Source organism: Palaemon carinicauda, chromosome 24 (genome assembly GCF_036898095.1).
Source record: "Palaemon carinicauda isolate YSFRI2023 chromosome 24, ASM3689809v2, whole genome shotgun sequence".
Taxonomy (NCBI): domain Eukaryota; kingdom Metazoa; phylum Arthropoda; class Malacostraca; order Decapoda; family Palaemonidae; genus Palaemon; species Palaemon carinicauda.
In genome coordinates, this window is record NC_090748.1 from 16,064,820 (window position 1) to 16,083,120 (window position 18,301).

The following is an 18,301-nucleotide window of genomic DNA, read 5'->3' on the forward strand; positions in this document are numbered from 1 at the left end:
ACCTTCCACGGTTGTGCGCCCAGCAGACGCTGAGGCTGCCTGCTCCCACACTCCAGCTGTGAGAGCTCCTCCACCCATGCGCAGTCGACCCTGCCAGACACATGCTGACGTTCACAGACGCACGGAACCCTCCGTTGATGTTCGTGTGCTACCACAACAACAGGAGGGTGGAGTTAAGCTGCCGTGTTTTGACGCGGTGCGTCAACCTCCGCATTCTAGAGTTGTTTTGACTGCTCAGTATAGACAGTCAAAGTAGTCTCGAGTGAACACTGTATGTCCTCACGCTCCCGTTGTGGTTGACAGTTCAGTTGTTGACAGTTCACAGTCTATCAAGCAGTTACATGACGTTGCCTTCTGGTCTGCTACTAATGCACCAGTGCTGTATGTCCTCACGCACCTGTTGTGGTTGACAGTTCAGTTTTTGACAGTTCACAGACTGTCAAGCAGTTACATGACGTTGCCTTCTGGTCTGCTACTAATGCACCAGTGCTGTATGTCCTCACGCACCTGTTGTGGTTGACAGTTCAGTTTTTGACAGTTCACAGACTGTCAAGCAGTTACATAACGTTGCCTTCTGGTCTGCTGCTAATGCACCAGTGAGACCCTCACTGAGATAACCTAGCTTTTCTCGGACAAGGTTCCTGTAGATGAGAAAGTGCTGTTCTCCCTCCTACTGATATTCCTTTGAGGACTCTGTCATTTGGAGAGGAGCCTTAAGCTGCTTAGCCTCCTATGGACTTTAATTAAATCATGATGATTTTTTAAGGATCTTCGTCCGGATCTTGTAACTGCTGCTCCTCGTTCGCCTAACGTCAGAACTTACACTAGGCCTAGCTACTTCGAAGCCGTTGTTGTTAAGCTAGTGCTCTCTCGCTCTCCTAGAGAGCGTTACGTTGGCTAGGCGACTGGTTTTTGCACCAGGAGGAGTTTTAGGGATACAGCCTTTGATTTCCCTTCTTTTAAACTGGCTTATAGAGCGAGAGTCTGATAGGACACGAGAGAAGTTCTCGGCTTGGGAGTTCATGTCTCTGCCCAGATAAACTTCTCAATTCTGGTAGACTCGCCCTGGCGCCTAGCCAGGAGACACTCCAAGTTGTTTACAGGTCAACTTCTCAACTTTTGCGAGCCTTTGAAGTTTTGCTGTACTATTATGTCACACATAACAAGGCTTCCAGGGATGGTAAATGGTTCCGCCTCAGTCGCTAACCCCGTCTGTTGCCACACCTGCTCCCGTAGACCCTAAATAGGCTTTGCTGCAAGACATGCAGTCCAAGCTTGTGTCCTTGATAGAGGACTTTAATACGGAGAAGAACCTTCTGGCCAACAACCTTCCAACCGGTGGGTTGTGCGCCCTGTTGACGCTGAGGTATCCTACTCGCGTCTGCCAGTTGAGGGGGTTCCTCCACCGATGCGACCCAGTGTGGGTTGCCAGTCGCACGTTGACGTTAAGCGACGCTCGGAGGTGGTTGTTGACGTTCAGTGTCACTAGGAAGACGTTCAACAACCAGCAGAGGTGACTTGTTGTGACGCAGTGCGTCAACCTCAGCAACCCGGTAGGGTGTTGACTGCACAACTCAGACAGTCTAGACAGTTTCGGGTTGACGCTGTACTTCCTCGCGCACCCATGGTTGTTGACAGTTCACAGACTGTGCAGCAGTGCCATGATATTGCGTCCGGCTCCGTCACGCATCCACCAGTGCGACCGGATTCAGCGAGTCAGACGTTGCCCACTCCGTTGCCGTTTCCTCATCAGTTTCGGATGAGGAACCCTCTGATGAGGACGTTGCTGAACAAGACGATCAACCCCCAGCCCTGCTATCCATCCAGAAGATGCTGAAGAAGGAACGCTGCCCAGTCAGGCTGTGGTAGAGTCTGGTAGGGACCCTGTCATCCGTAGATCAATTTGTGTCACTAGGAAGACTACACCTCCGTCCTCTTCTATACCATCTAGCTTTTCACTGGAAAAAGGACAAGACGCTAGAAGCGGTCTCGATCCCGGTTTCCGGAAAGATAAAGTCTGGTCTGACTTGGTGAAAGGACTATATCAACCTTAGAGAGGGTCTGCCCCTGACTGTTCAGACTCCCAACCACGTTCTCTTCTTGGACGCATCGGACGTAGGCTGGGGTGCGACATTAGACGGTAGGGAATGCTCGGGATTATGGAACTCGAGTCAAAGGACAATGCATTTCACTGCAAGAAGCTACTGGCAGTACGTCTGACCTGGAAAAGCTTCAGGTGTCTCCTTCAAGGCAAAGTGGTGGAGGTGAACTCGGACAACACCACGGCTTTGGCGTACATCTCCAAGCAAGGAGGGACCTACTCTCTGACATGGTACGAGATCGCAAGGGACCTCCTCACCTGGTCAAAAGGTCTAGACATTTCACTAGTAACGAGGTTCATCCAAGGCAACTTGAATGTCATGGCAGATTGTCTCAGTCGGAAGGGACAAATAATTCCAACAGAATGGACCCTCCACAAGGATGTTTGCAAGAGACTTTGGGCCACCTGGGGCCAGCCAACCATAGATCTCTTCGCAACCTCGATGACCAAGAGGCTCCCAATATTTTGCTCACCAATCCCGGACCCAGCAGCAGTTCATATAGATGCCTTTCTACTAGATTAGTCACATCTAGATCTATATGCATTCCCTCCGTTCAAGATTGTCAACAAGGTACTGCAGAAGTTCGCCTCTCACGAAGGGACAAGGTTGACGGTAGTTGCTTCCCTCTGGCCCGCGAGAGAATGGCTCACCGAGGTACTTCGATGGCTAGTAGACGTTCCCAGAACGCTTCCCCTAAGGGTGGACCTTCTACGCCAGCCACGCGTAAAGAAGGTACACCAAGGCCTCCACGCTCTTCGTCTGACTGCCTTCAGACTATCGAAAGACTCTCGAGAGCTAGAGGCTTTTCGAAGGAGGCAACCAGAGCGATTGCTAGAGCAAGGAGAACATCCACCCTTAGAGTCTACCAATCGAAGTGGGAAATCTTCCGAAACTGGTGCAAGTCAGTATCCGTATCCTCGACCAGTACCTCTGTTACTCAAATAGCTGACTTTCTCTTATATCTGAGGAAAGAAAGATCTCTTTCAGCTCCCAATATCAAGGGTTACAGAAGCATGTTGGCATCAGTCTTCCGTCACAGAGGCTTAGATCTTTCCAACAATAAAGATCTACAGGACCTCCTTAAGTCTTTTGAGACCACGAAGGAGCGTCGTTTGGTTACACCTGGTTGGAATTTAGACGTGGTACTAAGATTCCTTATGTCAGACAGGTTCGAACCTCTACAATCAGCCTCCCTGAAAGATCTCACCTTTAAGACTCTTTTCCTGATATGCTTAGCCACAGCTAAAAGAGTCAGTGAGATTCATACCTTCAGCAAGAACATCGGATTCTCATCCGAAACGGCTACATGTTCTACAACTTGGTTTTCTAGCCAAACACGAGCTGCCTTCTCGGCCTTGACCAATATCGTTCGATATTCCAAACTTATCGTATGCTTGGAAATGAACTAGAAAGAGTCTTATGTCCTGTAAGAGCTCTTAAGTTCTGTTTAAAACCTTTACGAGGCCCGTCTGAAGCTTTATGGTGTTCAGTTAAGAAACCATCTTTGCCTATGTCAAAGAATGCTTTATCCTATTTTATCAGACTGTTAATACGAGAAGCTCATTCCCATCTGAATGAAGAAGACCAAGCTTTGCTGAAGGTAAGGACACACGAAGTTAGAGCTGTCACAACTTCCGTGGCCTTTAAACAAATTAGATCTCTGCAAAGTATATTCGACGCAACCTATTGGAAAAGCAAATCAGTGTTCGCGTCTTTTTATCTTAAGAATGTCCAGTCTCTTTACGAGAACTGCTACACTCTGGGACCATTCGTAGCAACGAGTGCAGTAGTGGGTGAGGGCTCAACCACTACAATTCCCTAATTCCATAACCTTTTTTAATCTTTCTCTTGAAATGTTTTATTATTGTTTTTGGGTTGTCCGGAAGGCTAAGAAGCCTTTCGCATCCTACTTGATTTGGCGGGTGGTCAAAGTCATTTCTTGAGAAGCGCCTAGATTAGAGGTTTTGATGAGGTCCTTTAGTATGGGTTGCAACCCTTCATACTTCAGCTCCTAGGAGTCGCTCAGCATCCTATGAGGATCGCGAGGCTCAGTAAGGAAGACGTACTTAAAAAGGCAGAGTAATTGTTCAAGTCGACTTCCTTACCAGGTACTTATTTATTTTATGTTTGTTATTTTGAATAACTGCTAAAATGAAAAACAAAATACTTAGCTCATAATAATGTCAATATGTAATGCTGGTCTCTACCCACCCCCCTGGGTGTGAATCAGCTATATGATCACCGGCTAAGTTTAATATTGAAAAATGTTATTTTCATTAGTAAAATAAATTTTTGAATATACTTACCCGGTGATCATAAATTAAAGGACCCTCCCTTCCTCCCCAATAGAGACCCAGTGGGCAGAGGAGAAAATTGGTTCTGTGTTGACATGGAGTACTTGAGTACCTGAGTACCTGCTCGACAGATGGCGCTGTTGATGTACACCCCCACCTGTATAGCGATCGCTGGCGTATTTTGTCCTTAGGTTTTTCTGTCGGGCAGCAGAGCTGACAGCTATATGATCACCGGGTAAGTATATTCAAAAATTTATTTTACTAATGAAAATAACATTTTTCCTAATACAAACTTGAGCTCTTTGCTCATACTTGTCATACCATCACATGTCCTCCTAAAAATCCTGCATGCAACCAAAAGTAACGTAACACACTGGGCGAGTTTGAGTTGGCTGGCTGGTTTACTACCTGCTTAGGGCTAGATTCCAGCTATGCCAGATCAATATATCCATAGTAAAAAAGAGCTCAGGTTTGTGTAGTTATGAAAAATTAAAATTGCGTCCAAATTTGCCATATTTATTTTAGTTAAAAAATTGTCATCTTATTTTAAAAAAACTACATTTTAAATATTTAACTTAGCCGGTGAATATATAATAGCTGAGCCTCTGGCGGCTCGACAGAAAAAACACACAAAAACTCGCGAGCGATCGCTATGAAGGTTGCGGGTGTGCCCACTAGCGCCAACTATCATCCAGATACCGCATATACATGTAAACAGACTCAATTTTTTCTCTGTCGGCCTTAACGACAAGACGTATCAATACTCGCTGTATAACCTGGAGTTTTCTCAACATATTTGGTGAAGTACTTCCTTTTGGTTTGAGCTTTCGCAGTGCAGGTGTTTTATCTTCAACTTAAATCTTGAACTCGTTTTTGGATAGATTTAATTTTTGATGACTTTGGATTGTTTTTTGGACTTTCTTTGACTTTTAAATGGCCGACCCTTCCCTTAGTACGGAAGGGTGTTTTAGGCTTTTAGCAATTATCTTATCACGTTATAAATTAATTATAGATTTTCCTCTATATATTTTATATCTCAACCGCCTTTATTAGGCCTCTTCGATTAGCTTTACATTTATAATAAACATCAAGATAAATTTTAATGATTTGTTTATATGCGACCTTTCCTATTCCTCCTCTAATCCGAGAGTAGGCGGTCCTAACTTGGAAACCGAAGTTAAACAACGTTGAGCCCTTTCAATCGTAAATAACTTTTACAGAGCAAATGATTTAAAACTTATTAAATGAATATTTTTTAGTAGATATTTCATGAAAGATTTTCTTTGAATAGTCTTCGTACTGTTTCAAAGATGAACTAACGTTTAGTTTATTTATGCTACGCAGTTTGCGCTCTATCGTTATGATAGAGAGAGAGAGAATCACGGTTTCACTTTGCAGAAAGAGTAAATCGATTCTGACGTTTTGTTCATTCTTCTTTCAAAGCTTAAATGTTTTAAATACTATTTTAAAGGAACTTGTTAATTGAAAAACCTTTCAGTTTTTTCCTTTGGTCAAATAACCTGTTTATTGACGAAAGGTAAGTGGGCTCTTCTCTTCGGTGCGAAATCAAGAGAGAGAGAGAGAGAGAGAGAGAGAGAGAGAGAGAGAGACGGAGAGAGAGAGAGGAAGAGAGAACGTTCCGATCTTTATTCTCGTCCCAAGCGAGTAACGTTGTTCTCGAGTCAGTTTTTTACTCTCGTCCCTAGTCTCTGTACGGGGAGAAAGGATAAAACGTTTTTAGTTTTTATTCTCGTCCCAAGGCACTGTACGGTGAGAGATTGAAAACGTAGTTTTGAATGAACTAGTGTTTAGTCTCCTTCCCAGCCACTGATCTTTTTATCTTAATATATGTTTACTGTTTTTTGCTTGTATTAATATGCTTACATTATACGACTGATTTCGCAATTATAGCCTTTTGATGAGGGTAGAATTGCGTGCTTCAGGTAGAAATCAGTTTTATTCATACCTAATGTGAATTGTTGAAAAATTCGATTTTAGTGAAGTAAGTGCAAAACAGAAAATCGTAGTGATAAAGTGATAATTGCGCAAAGTGTTGCGACCGAGGGTTCGTCTGTTCGTGCCTGTCGTTCGCCTAGTCCGAGACCTCTTGCAAGCTCCCAAGCCCAGGGGAGAAGTAATGTCGTACGACTTATGGGTTCGAGAGGACTTGATCAGCGAACAGACGTTCCCTCTATGGTTTCAGGCGTGTCTCATCAACACCGCCCCTACCATAAGACGAGTGAGACGATTTTCTCCTCGTCATCCGAAGGCTTTTTGCATAAGAAACCGTGGAACAAGGTTTCGAGGCCCTTTAAGCGAAAGTCAGTCCTTTCAGGACAGGTCCAGCATCCTAGTTTTAACCATTAGGACAGCTCTGACCCTATGCAGTCATCGGAACACTGCTCGCCGCCTAAACAAAAGCGTAACACAGGCTCCGAGAGTCTTTTTGTAGGCAAGGTTTTGCAGTCACAGACGTTACCCTCGTCTCTTACCGCAACCATTCCCGTTGATCCTAAATGGGTTGTACGGCAAGACATGCAGAATAAGCTTGCCTCTTTTATGGAGGACTATTCTGTTGAGTAAGTTCACGATGATTCTCGCCGCTTAGCTGATCGAGATCTTGGCCGTCAGCCCCCCAAACGAGCCTTTGCTCGTCCTGTTGACATTGACGTTACAAAATCACGTCAATCGTGTTTTGTAGAGCCTCACTCGATGCAGTCCTGTGTTGACTCTCAGCCGCTTGTGGACGTTCAGCCGCTGCCGCTTGCTCTTGTTGACGTTCAGGACGTTCACCAACCAGCATAGTTGACTTGTTTTGACATTGAGCGTCAAGCACCGCAGTCAAGAGTTGTTTTGACTGCTCAGTCTAAGCAGTCAAGGCAGTCTCGAGTTGACGTCGAACGTCCTCCCGCACCTGTTGTTGTTACTGGTCAGTCCTTTAAGCAGTTACATGACATAGCGTCCTTGACTGCTACTGTTGCTCCTTTGCGTATGGACTCTGCTTGTCAAGCATTGCCACCACGGCAGGTCTCTCCCTTGCTTGAGACTCGGTTATTGTCGGACAAGGTTCCTTCAGATGAGGAAGTTGCTGTTCCCCCTCCTACTGATATTCCCTTGAGGACTCTGTCAGACGGAGAGGAGCCTAAAGCTGCTCAGCCCTCTATGGACTTTAAATAAATCATGCTGATTTTTAAGGATCTTTGTCCGGATCTTTTTGTAACTGCTGCTCCTCGTTCGCCTAAACGTCAGAGTTTACACTAGGCCTAGCTACTTCGAAGCCGTTGTTTTATAAGCTAGTGCTCTCTCGCTCTTCTAAGAGAGCTTTACGTTTGCTAGGCGACTGGTTAATCACCAGGCGCCTGGCCATGAGACGCTCCAAGTTTTTATGGTCGACTTCAGAGCTAGACCATCTCAAGTTAGGAGTTTTTTTTCGAGCGTTTGAAGTTTTGCTGTACAATTATGTCATGCATAAACAAGGCTTTCAGGGATGGCTCCAATGATCTGACAGCCACGTTCTCTGCAGGAACAAGTCCCTCAGGGATGGCTCCAATGATCTGGCAGCCATGTTCACTGCAGGAGTACGTAAGAGGCAAGTGCGCTCAATGTGTTCATTGTCAAGACAAACTTCACGATGAAGTCTACCAGGCTGTCTTGACAGCATTAATGGAAGGCGACTGGATGGTCTCTCTCGACCTTCAGGAGGCATACTTCCACATTCCTATACACCCGGATTCCCAACCGTTTCTGAGGTTTGTTTACAGGAATGTGGGGTACCAGTTTCGAGCCCTGTGCTTTGGCCTCAGTCCTGCTCCTCTCGTGTTTACGAGGCTCATGAGGAATGTGGCAAAATCCCTCCATCTATCGGGGATCCGAGCCTCCCTGTACTTGGACGACTGGCTTCTCAGAGCATCGTCCAGTCTTCGCTGTCTGCAGGATCTACATTGGACGTTGAGTCTGGCCAGGGAGTTGGGACTTTTGGTCAACCTAAAAGTCCCAACTGATCCCATCCCAGATTATTCTATATTTGGGGATGGAGATTCGCAGTCCAGTTTTTTCGGGCTTTTCCGTCTGCCACCCGAATAGAACAAGCCCTGCTCGAAGTCCAACTAATGCTGAAAAGAGAACTTTGTTCAGGCAGGAGTTGGAACAGTCTCGTAGGGACTCTCTCATCCCTGGAGCAGTTTGTCTCACTAGGGAGACTACACCTTCTGCCTCTCCGGTTCCATCTAGCCTCTCACTGGAACTAGGACAAGACGTTAGAGACGGTATCATTCCCAGTCTCCGAACCAGTAAAGGCATGCCTGAAATGGTGGGACAGCAATATCAGTCTGAGAGAGGGACTATCCCTAGCAGTCAAGAACCCAAACCACGTGTTGTTCTCAGACGCGTCGGATTTGGGTTGGGGTGCGACCCTGGACGGTCGGGAATGCTCGGGTCTGTGGACCTCAAGTCAGAAGAGCATGCACATCAACGGCAAGGAGCTATTAGCAGTCCACTTGGCCTTGATGATATTCGAAAGCTTCTTCGAAACTAAGTGGTAGAGGTCAACTCAGACAACACCACAGCTTTAGCGTACATCTCCAAGCAAGGAGGCACACACTCCTTCACGCTGCTCGAGATCGCAAGGGACCTTCTCTTATGGTCAAGAAATCGAGGCATCTCCCTGTTGACGAGATTCATCCAGGGGGACTTGAACGTCTTGGCAGACTGTCTCAGTCGGAGGGGTCAGGTGATACCCACGGAATGGACCCTCCACAAGGACGTGGGCAAGAGTCTTTGGGCTACTTGGGGTCAACCCACCATAGACCTCTTTGCCTCCTCGTTGACCAAAAGGTTACCAATCTATTGCTCTCCAGTCCTAGATACAGAAGCAATCCACATAGACGCGTTTCTACTGGATTGGTCTCTTCTGGACTTATATGCATTCCCACCATTCAAGATAGTCAACAAGGTACTGCAGAAGTTCGCCTCTCACGAAGGGACAAGGTTGACGTTGGTTGCTACCCTCTGGCCCGCGAGAGAGTGGTTCACCGAGGTACTTCAATGGCTGGTAGACTTTCCAAGAAGTCTTCCTCTAAGGGTAGATCTGTTACGTCAGCCCCACGTAAAGAATGTCCATCAAAGCCTCCCCGCTCTTCGTCTGACTTCCTTCAGACTATCGAAAGACTCTCAAGAGCTCGAGGCTTTTCGAAGGAGGCATCCAGTGCGATTGCAAGAGCGAGGAGAGCTTCTACCATTAGAGTATACCAGTCGAAGTGGGAAGTCTTTCGAGACTGGTGCAAGTCAGCATCTGTGTCCTCGTCCAGTACCTCTGTAGCCCAAATCGCAGATTTTCTTTTACATCTGAGAAAGGTTCGCTCCCTTTCAGCTCCCACGATTAAGGGCTACAGGAGCATGTTGGCTTCGGTCTTTCGACATAGAGGCTTAGATCTTTCCAACAATAAAGATCTCCAAGATCTCCTCAAGTCTTTCGAGACCTCTAAGGAACGTCGTTTGGCAACTCCTGAATGGAACTTAGACGTGGTCCTAAGGTTCCTCATGTCAGACAGGTTTGAGCCATTACATTCAGCCTCCCTGAAGGATCTCACCCTCGAGACACTTTTCCTAGTGTGCTTGGCTTCGGCTAAAAGGGTCAGTGAACTTCATGCCTTCAGTAAGAACATCGGCTTTTCTACAGAAAAAGCCACTTGTTCACTTCAACTTGGTTTCCTGGCCAAAAATGAACTGCCTTCTCGTCCTTGGCCTAAATCTTTTGATATTCCTTGCTTATCAGAGATCGTAGGCAACGAACTGGAAAGAGTATTATGTCCTGTTAGAGCTCTTAAGTTCTATTTAGCTCGTACTAAGTCATTACGAGGTAAATCTGAGGCATTATGGTGCTCAGTTAAGAAACCATCATTGCCTATGTCAAAGAATGCTTTGTCATATTTTATCAGATTTTTAATACGAGAAGCTCATTCTCACTTGAATGAGAAAGACCAATGTTTGTTTAAGGTTAAGACGCACGAAGTTAGAGCTATAGCAACCTCCGTGGCCTTCAAGCAAAATAAATCTCTGCAAAGTATTATGGACGCGACTTTTTGGAGAAGCAAGTCAGTGTTCGCGTCATTTTACTTAAAAGATGTCCAGACTCTTTACGAGGACTGCTACACACTGGGTCCATTCGTTGCAGCGAGTGCAGTAGTGGGTGAGGGTTCTACCACTACATTACCCTAATTCCAATATCCTTTTTAATCTGTCTCTTGAAATGTTTTTAATATTGTTTTTTGGGTTGTACGGAAGGCTAAGAAGCCTTTCGCATCCTGATTGATTTGGCGGGTGGTCAAAGTCATTTCTTGAGAGCGCCCAGATTAGTGGTTTGATGAGGTCCTGTTGTATGGGTTGCAGCCCTTAATACTTCAGCTTCTGGGAGTCTTTCAGCATCCTAAGAGGATCGCTGGGCTTCGTGAGGAAGACAGACTAATAAGGCAGAGTAATCATCTAAGTCGACTTCCTTACCAGGTACCTTTATATATTTAGGTTTTGTTATGATATAACTGTCAAAAACTCTAAGCATATACGCTGTAAACTTAATTAACTCTGGTCTCTACCCACCACCATGGGTGTGAATCAGCTATTATATATTCACCGGCTAAGTTAAATATTTAAGAATGATATTTTAATTATAAAATAAATTTTTGAATATACTTACCCGGTGAATATATAAATTAAAGGCCCCCCCTTCCTCCCCGATAGAGACCCAGCGGGATGAGAAAAATTGGGTCTGTTTACATGTATATGCGGTATCTGGCCGATAGTTGGCGCTAGTGGGCACACCCGCAACCTTCATAGCGATCGCTCGCGAGTTTTTGTGTGTTTTCTGTCGAGCCGCCAGAGGCTCAGCTATTATATATTCACCGGGTAAGTATATTCAAAAATTTATTTTATAATTAAAATATCATTTTTCATCTTGCCCTCCTGCAATGATAGTTATTCTCTATAATTTCAGATTTGATCCCAAAGGAGATAATCGTTCACCTCTTCTGGCAAGATTGTGGAAACTACTGAAGATATCTGCAAGCGATACAGGACTGGAAAAAAGGAAGAATTGGCTATGTTGGTTCTTGTTTTAAGACTGATGTAAAGAATATGAAGTTTAGCATTAACTTTACAGTTGTACACTGTTAAAGATAATATTGGAGAGGATGTCATCCAGAGATAGAGAGATGAGGAACTCTGAATCGTTAGAATTTCCAATAAAAACTGAAATGGAAGATTCGTTTTCACACACTGCAGTCAAATTGGAAAATAATGATTTTTTTGTCAGTGTTGGTCTTTTTGATAATGACTCTTTTTCCATTGATCCAGAAATGAAAGTCAAAGCAGAGCCAGAAACAGAATTCAGAGCAGAGCCAAAAATAGAATTCAGAGAAGAGTCAGAAATAGGTTTTGGAGCAGAGCCGGAAATAGAATTTGGAGGAAAGCCAGAAACAGAATTTAGAGCAGAGCCAGAAATAGAATTCAGAGAAGAGCCAGAAATAGAAATCAACGTAGAGCCAGAAATAGAATTAAGAGAAGAGCCAGAAATAGAATTCAGAGTAAAGCCAGAAAGAGAAGATGATCTTAAAGCACCTTATAAAAATCACAGTAGTAGGAGGTCACTCAAGTGCAGTGAATGTGGCAAACTGTTTTTAGGGAAAAGTTTTCTCATAAAACATTTAAGAATTCACACTGGGGAGAAGCCATTCAAGTGCAATGTCTGTGACAAAGCGTTTTCTGCAAAAAGTAATCTGACTGCACATCAAAGAATTCATACCGGGGAGAAGCCATTCAAATGCAGTGCCTGTGACCAAGCATTTTCTCGGAAAAGTCATCTTACAACACATTATAGAACTCACACTGTGGAGAAGCCATATAAGTGCAATGTCTGTGATAAATCCTTTTCTCAGACAAGTAGTCTTACACAACATTATAGAATTCACACAGGGGAGAAGCCTTTCAAGTGCAGTGTTTGTGACAAAGCATTTTCTCAGAGAAGTACTCTCAGGAATCATTTTAGAATTCACACTGAAGAGAAGCCATTCAAGTGCAGTGTCTGTGACGAAGCATTTACTTGGAAATCTTGTCTTTTAAGTCATATGAAGATGTGTGGTGGAGAAAATCTGTAAGGAAGTGGATAAGTCCTTCTCTTTTGAAAAGAGGACAATGCTGTTACAAAGTGATTAGATATCTATACTAGCTAGACTCTAGTTGTACTATCTCTTGTTAGTTTAATTAACTAGAATGGATGCTGTTCCTTTGCAGAGGATTCTTTATGGGACTTTTACAAATAAGTTAATTGGAATTTGTGATGTTGTACTATGATGGGTCATCTCTTGTTAGCTAGTTATGCACCTCCTCGTTGTACTGTATCTCTAACTCACTAATTATTCTAATCTTTAGTTGCTTAGGAACATTTGACAGCTAGAAAGCTGAACAGTGTTTGTGAAAATTAAATGATTAAAGGAAATATTTGGACCACCGAAAGTAAGAGTGTTTTATGTGCATTTGTCTGCTGATCTCTTATGCTGTATGTGTTGGAGGAGAGACAGAATTACTATGGTGCATCCTTCTTTAATCATCTTGGTACTGTGAAATTTCAATCAATTGATATATCATTATGCTAAAATTGTTTTGTATTTTAACTTCTAATATTGATTTGTTCCTATACGTCATACAAACCTTTTTGACTTTTGATACAATTATGACTTCAGCTAGTAGTAGTAGTATCTAAAGGTTTCCCATGAATATCACCGGTGCTCCGTCAACAGATGGCTGCTGAGTGTAAAAGGGAGGGTCACTGGCCTCTTCTTCTTCCCTTCAATGCCTGAAGGCGATAAGAACTTATCGCCTAGCTCTTGTGTTTTGCCCTACAAGAATGTCATCATCAGTCTACACGACTCCAGAGAAGGTGAACTTCAATTTCTTCCTTCTTTCATCTTCGTAGAGGTCCAGGAATGCCAGACGATAAGAATTATGTTTACGTACCTCTTGCCTTTCTCTCCCCGTGGAGGGATGAAGGGTATTCCCCTTCCTGGATTATCAGTCTCTCTCTCTCTCTCTCTCTCTCTCTCTCTCTCTCTCTCTCTCTCTCTCTCTCTCTCTCTCTCTCTCTCTCTCTCTCTCTCTCTGTGTTGAAGAGTTTCAGAGACAAGAACCAAATCCTTGACTGACAATTCTGAATCTCCAAAGTCTCAGTCTAGTTACTCTGCATGGTTTTGTGGGAGGAACAGCACTGTGCCAAAACCGTTCCCTCGGGAAGGCGTTGAGGGCCAGTACAAGGGCACAGGCCCATGCTAGCAGTGCCAAATCTTGTAAGAGACAAATCACAGGTGCTGTTGCTCAAGATGCTGTCTTGCTCTAATTCATCTCCTGACAGTGACGATCCTTGGGTGTTTTGATGAGCTTTTCATGTGCACAAAATGGCAGACGATAGCCTCCTAGGAGTTATACAGAGATGGTTCACTTCTAAGATCTGTTTTCTGGTTTGCACAAGCATTGAATACCTTCCCCTTGCGTACATATGAAGAAGGCTGCTTGTCGTTCGTGGTCTTCACGAGACAATCTTCTAAGCTTCACGAGATGACAATCTATGAGATAAAGGCCTCGAATACGATCATGATCACCTCTTTGTGCCTCTCCACATTCACAACTGTTCTCTCAAACACGATAACCTGCATGATCTAGGACTTATATAAGTTCACAATTATCACCAGCTTTAAGTGCATTAGATGTTACAAACTCATGAACATCGCACGCATAATCTTCAACGCTTGCAATCATCTATGAGAACAATCATCATGCACTTGATTCCCAGGCACTGAGGGTTCACATGCTATGTTCCTATGCCCATTACCCAGTAGCAATCTTTGAAACTTTTCTTTGGAATCGGCAACCAGCACAGTGTCGTCTACTCATTCAATCCGCTCTTCTTCAATATACTTCGGCATTTTGACTCATTGACTAAGGTTTTCTTTCCATCTTTTATCTCTTCTATCTACTCATTTTAATAGCTCTCCTGACTTACACTTATCTAAATCCCTTTTGCTCTTACAAAACATAATTAGATCCTCTTTTCTTTATCTGAAAGCCTTCACTGTAAAAACAGATGCAGCAGTCATTCACCCTTTTCTTTTATGAATCTAAATAGCCCCTCCCCCCCTCTACCTCTTGTGTAATTTTCCACTTCAACCTACCTCTCTTTAGGAAAGCAATTGTGTGCCTTTCCAAGAAAGACCTCGCCATTTGCTATGAGGATTCTCTCCTGTTGTACATGCAGTTGGCTATCCTTACTATTCCCTTCATTCCCTTATCCTATATATCTTGAGAGAATTTGTAACCTTTTCCCATCTCCTCCCCTCACAGACACATCTCTGATTACTCTACAAATTTGAAAAATAATGGGTATTTTTCCTAGCTAAACAACCTTGATTAATTTAAATGGGTTACTCCTAGTTCCATCTTCTATGACCAGACAATAATAAAATAAAAAGGGTTTTGTTGCATCATGATAAGTTACCTAACAACCCCACTGCTGGGCATTATTAGGTGGGGCTGCCAGTAGGCTTCACTCTATTCTGGTTGAAGACTTGTTGGGTGGTTGAAGTGGGACCTTTGCTAAATGATGCTGGTTTGTATAGCTATGAAAAATACAAATTGTTTAAAAAATTTGTAGTTTATTCCTATGCAGATACAAACTTCTGAGTCATTTAAATGGGAGTCTTCTTTAGGTAGGGGAAGTCTCTTTTAAGAGGTATTCTCTCTCTTTTAGACAGTTACAAGTACATGTAGGTATGAGCAAAAGTCAAAAGTGGATACGCAAAGACAGTCCAACCAGTTCGTAAAGAAGCAGGTGTCCAATTCTTTAGGTCAAGTCTAAGACAGAGATAGACTATTTGTTTAGCGTGAACAATAGGGCTTAAAGAAAAAGTGTTTAAAGGTCTGTGGGAGCAATCTTTCAGTTAGTGATCTGTAAAAGTGTTATGTCTTTTCCAGGCACCATTTCTAAGAACTTGGCTACTGCATGGTTCTTGCAGAATGTCAGGGTTGCAGCAAGACCATGGACATCGTGCTCTAGGGAGGTCCTTGGTGATGCTTCCCTTGAGGATTTTTGTTCTCATAATTGTTTCTCTTAGCCAAAAGGAAGTTGTGTTTTAGGATACCTTCTTCTTGGAGCAGCAAGTACTCATAAACGGATTTTGAGCAAAGCGAAAAATCTACTTTTGGGTGAGATAGCCATGTCATCCTGATGGAAGGTTCCTTTAGGCAGCTTTCTAAGGGATATTTGACTACAGTGATACTCCCAAAGAATTGACCACAGGTCTCCAGAATTCAAACTCCTGGTGCGAGTATCCTTAAAATAACTCTTAAGGATATTGCATAATATCAGGGGAAGTATTTTTTGATACGACACATGGCAATCTTCACCCCGAATAGAGTTTTCGCTCTGAGGGGGAAGAGTGGCGAATTTGAAGGGGAGCCGCTATCAAGGTCATCCAGTGGATCCCCTTCCGGTACCACCCCGGCGAACTATTCCTTTTGGAGTAGCGAATTAAGCACAGCGTTTTTCCCACTCGCTCTCGGTGTTGTTACTTTTCATAAAGGATTATTACAATGCAATCTCCAGCATCTTCATTCTCTGGAAAGTTGAGTATTTAATCTTTCCTGTGTATAATTTTTGGCTCCATTCTCACAGTTAAATTAGCATAATTTAGATGTGTTTAGGGGAGCAGAGCCATCACCAGAGGCGGCTATTTTGGACCGCTGTCGTACGCCATAAATGCTTTATTTAGTTAGTAGTACGACGTCCCTGGTATTTAGCTTTAATGAATTATAGCTATTTAGGCAAATTATACTCGTGAAGATAAGATTACACATGTAATATTTCCTCTTCTGTTAAACGTTTCGATTGTATACAGTAGGGCCTCGGTGACATAACGTAACCGAGATCCAGACTCGTGTTAGGCTAGCCTAATACGTTTTAGTATACGTTAGTAACGTTATCCCCGTTTATCCTCCTTGTTTTATTAATTCAATCGGAGATAGCACATCTCCTAGAATTACTACATAATTCGATACTCTTCTCTTTTAGAGAGTTAAGGATAAACCCTTCCTTCTCTCTGAGTGCCGCCATTAGGCGGCAACCCTATCTTTGGTCTTGCCATGGAGTAGTGTACTCCGGCTTGACTGGGATAGTGTTTCTGTCTTTCCTCTTTGCCAGTGAGTATCCTGGCTTTGATTTACGACAGTAACTCAGAGTATTCGTCTTGTTGTCGGCAATTCTACCGATGGGGGATTAGTCATTCCCCTACCGGTTTCACAGTTGCCTGCATAGGAAGCCCGGCTTCCCTAGTCCACAACCGAAGGTGGTAGTACAGTTGCCGCCACCTTCTCCCTTGTGGTCTAGAAGACATGTTTTATATTCGGCAATGTCTTAGGCTGAGGAATCGTTATTCTTCTGCCCCCCAAGACGGCGCCGGCATAGGAAACTATGTTTCTTTGTTTTGCTGCTGACAGTGGGAAAGGGTCTTATATTTTTGCATAGAAAGAAGGCGACACGCCTTCTTTCTATGCAAAGATATAAGACCCTTTCCCTTCCCCTTCTGTCCTTTAGTGATGGCCTGGCCATCACAACATCTGTTGCCGGTATTCTACAATCTCCCCGCTTGCCGGGCTGATTACAATGCCGGCCGAGCTCCTACAAAGGCGGCTAGATTGCCGCTTCGACCTTTCCCCTAATGGAAGCAAGGCTCCGGGAAAGGTTGTGCCGGCCATGACGGCTGCCGGTGGGAGACCCATTACAACTTTGAGTATTCTTCAGTCCTCTCTTGGACTGCCATCCACAAACCCTATAACCGGCAGTGCAGCTGGCAACAGATTTTGCAGCTGGATGGAAGCTAGAATGAATACAATTTTTCCCCTTCCATTTGAATCCTCATTCTGGAAAGAAGGCAGTAGAGACAGTAGTCTGTACAACCCTTATTATTGTACTAATCTATAGTAATACAAGTTTGGAATCTTAGGTCTGAGATAGATTGTTCTTTATTAGATACTTTCTGACCACCTTATGAGACAGAGTAAAAGATTATCTGGGTTATCCGTCGTCTCTTTAGCCACAAACTCTGGAACAAAGGAAAAGGATAGTTTCATCCACTCTTTGGAATGTGACATTAGGTAGGTCAGACCATGTAGTTCACTTACTCTTTTGGCTGAAGGTAAGGCAAGGAGAAAGGCAGTCTTTAGGGAAGATTTCTGTCTAAAGCATTATGCATGGGTTCAAAGGGGGCTCTTTTTAATGACAGTACCTTTGTTACATCCAAGGAAGGGTGCTGGAATTCCTGAGTATCAAGTCTGTTTGAAGAATTATAGCTCATGAGACTTATTGTGGCCTGGGGGCACGATAGGGAGAGGTGGCATCCGCAAGCGATCGAGAGGTATCACCACGTGGGTGCTCCGAATAGCAAAACTCCAAAGAATTTGAAGTAAGAGGGGAAAATTCCCATGAAGAGGAGAGATCAAGCGCTTTTCAGGTAACCCTTCGCCGCAGTGACTGAAAGGGATTACTCTTTCCTCAGGAACACTAAAAGGTCGGTAATCAGGGGAATAGTGGCTGTGAGTGGAGCAATATTCCCCCTATGGCCCCAGCCACAAAATATTTTCCACTTGGCTTGATAGACTGCTACGGACAATTTTTGGAGGTATTTGGAAACTTGTTCTGCAGTAGGTCTCGAAAAGCCTCTTAGAGGAGATGCTGGATAGTTTTTAACTGTGAAGAGACAGGCAGTGAACTGCTTCATGGAACTTGCTTATGTGCTGTTGACACAGTAGGTTTGGCCATTTTGGATTTCTCTTGGGATTTCTGTGAGAAGTTCCAGCAGGTCTAGATAC

At 43.9% G+C, this 18,301-nt stretch overlaps 1 protein-coding gene across 1 annotated transcript in view; it reads left to right on the top strand.

Annotated features, from left to right (window-relative positions):
* Nucleotides 1-12,794, top strand: part of LOC137618102 (zinc finger protein 501-like) — a 70,272-nt gene extending 57,478 nt beyond the window's left edge. The window contains exon 2 of the mRNA XM_068348089.1: nucleotides 11,385-12,794. Coding sequence (XP_068204190.1) covers nucleotides 11,581-12,543 — 963 coding nt within the window. The 5' untranslated portion in view covers nucleotides 11,385-11,580 and the 3' untranslated portion in view covers nucleotides 12,544-12,794. The remainder of the gene's footprint in view (nucleotides 1-11,384) is intronic.
* Nucleotides 12,795-18,301: the final 5,507 nt, after the last annotated feature.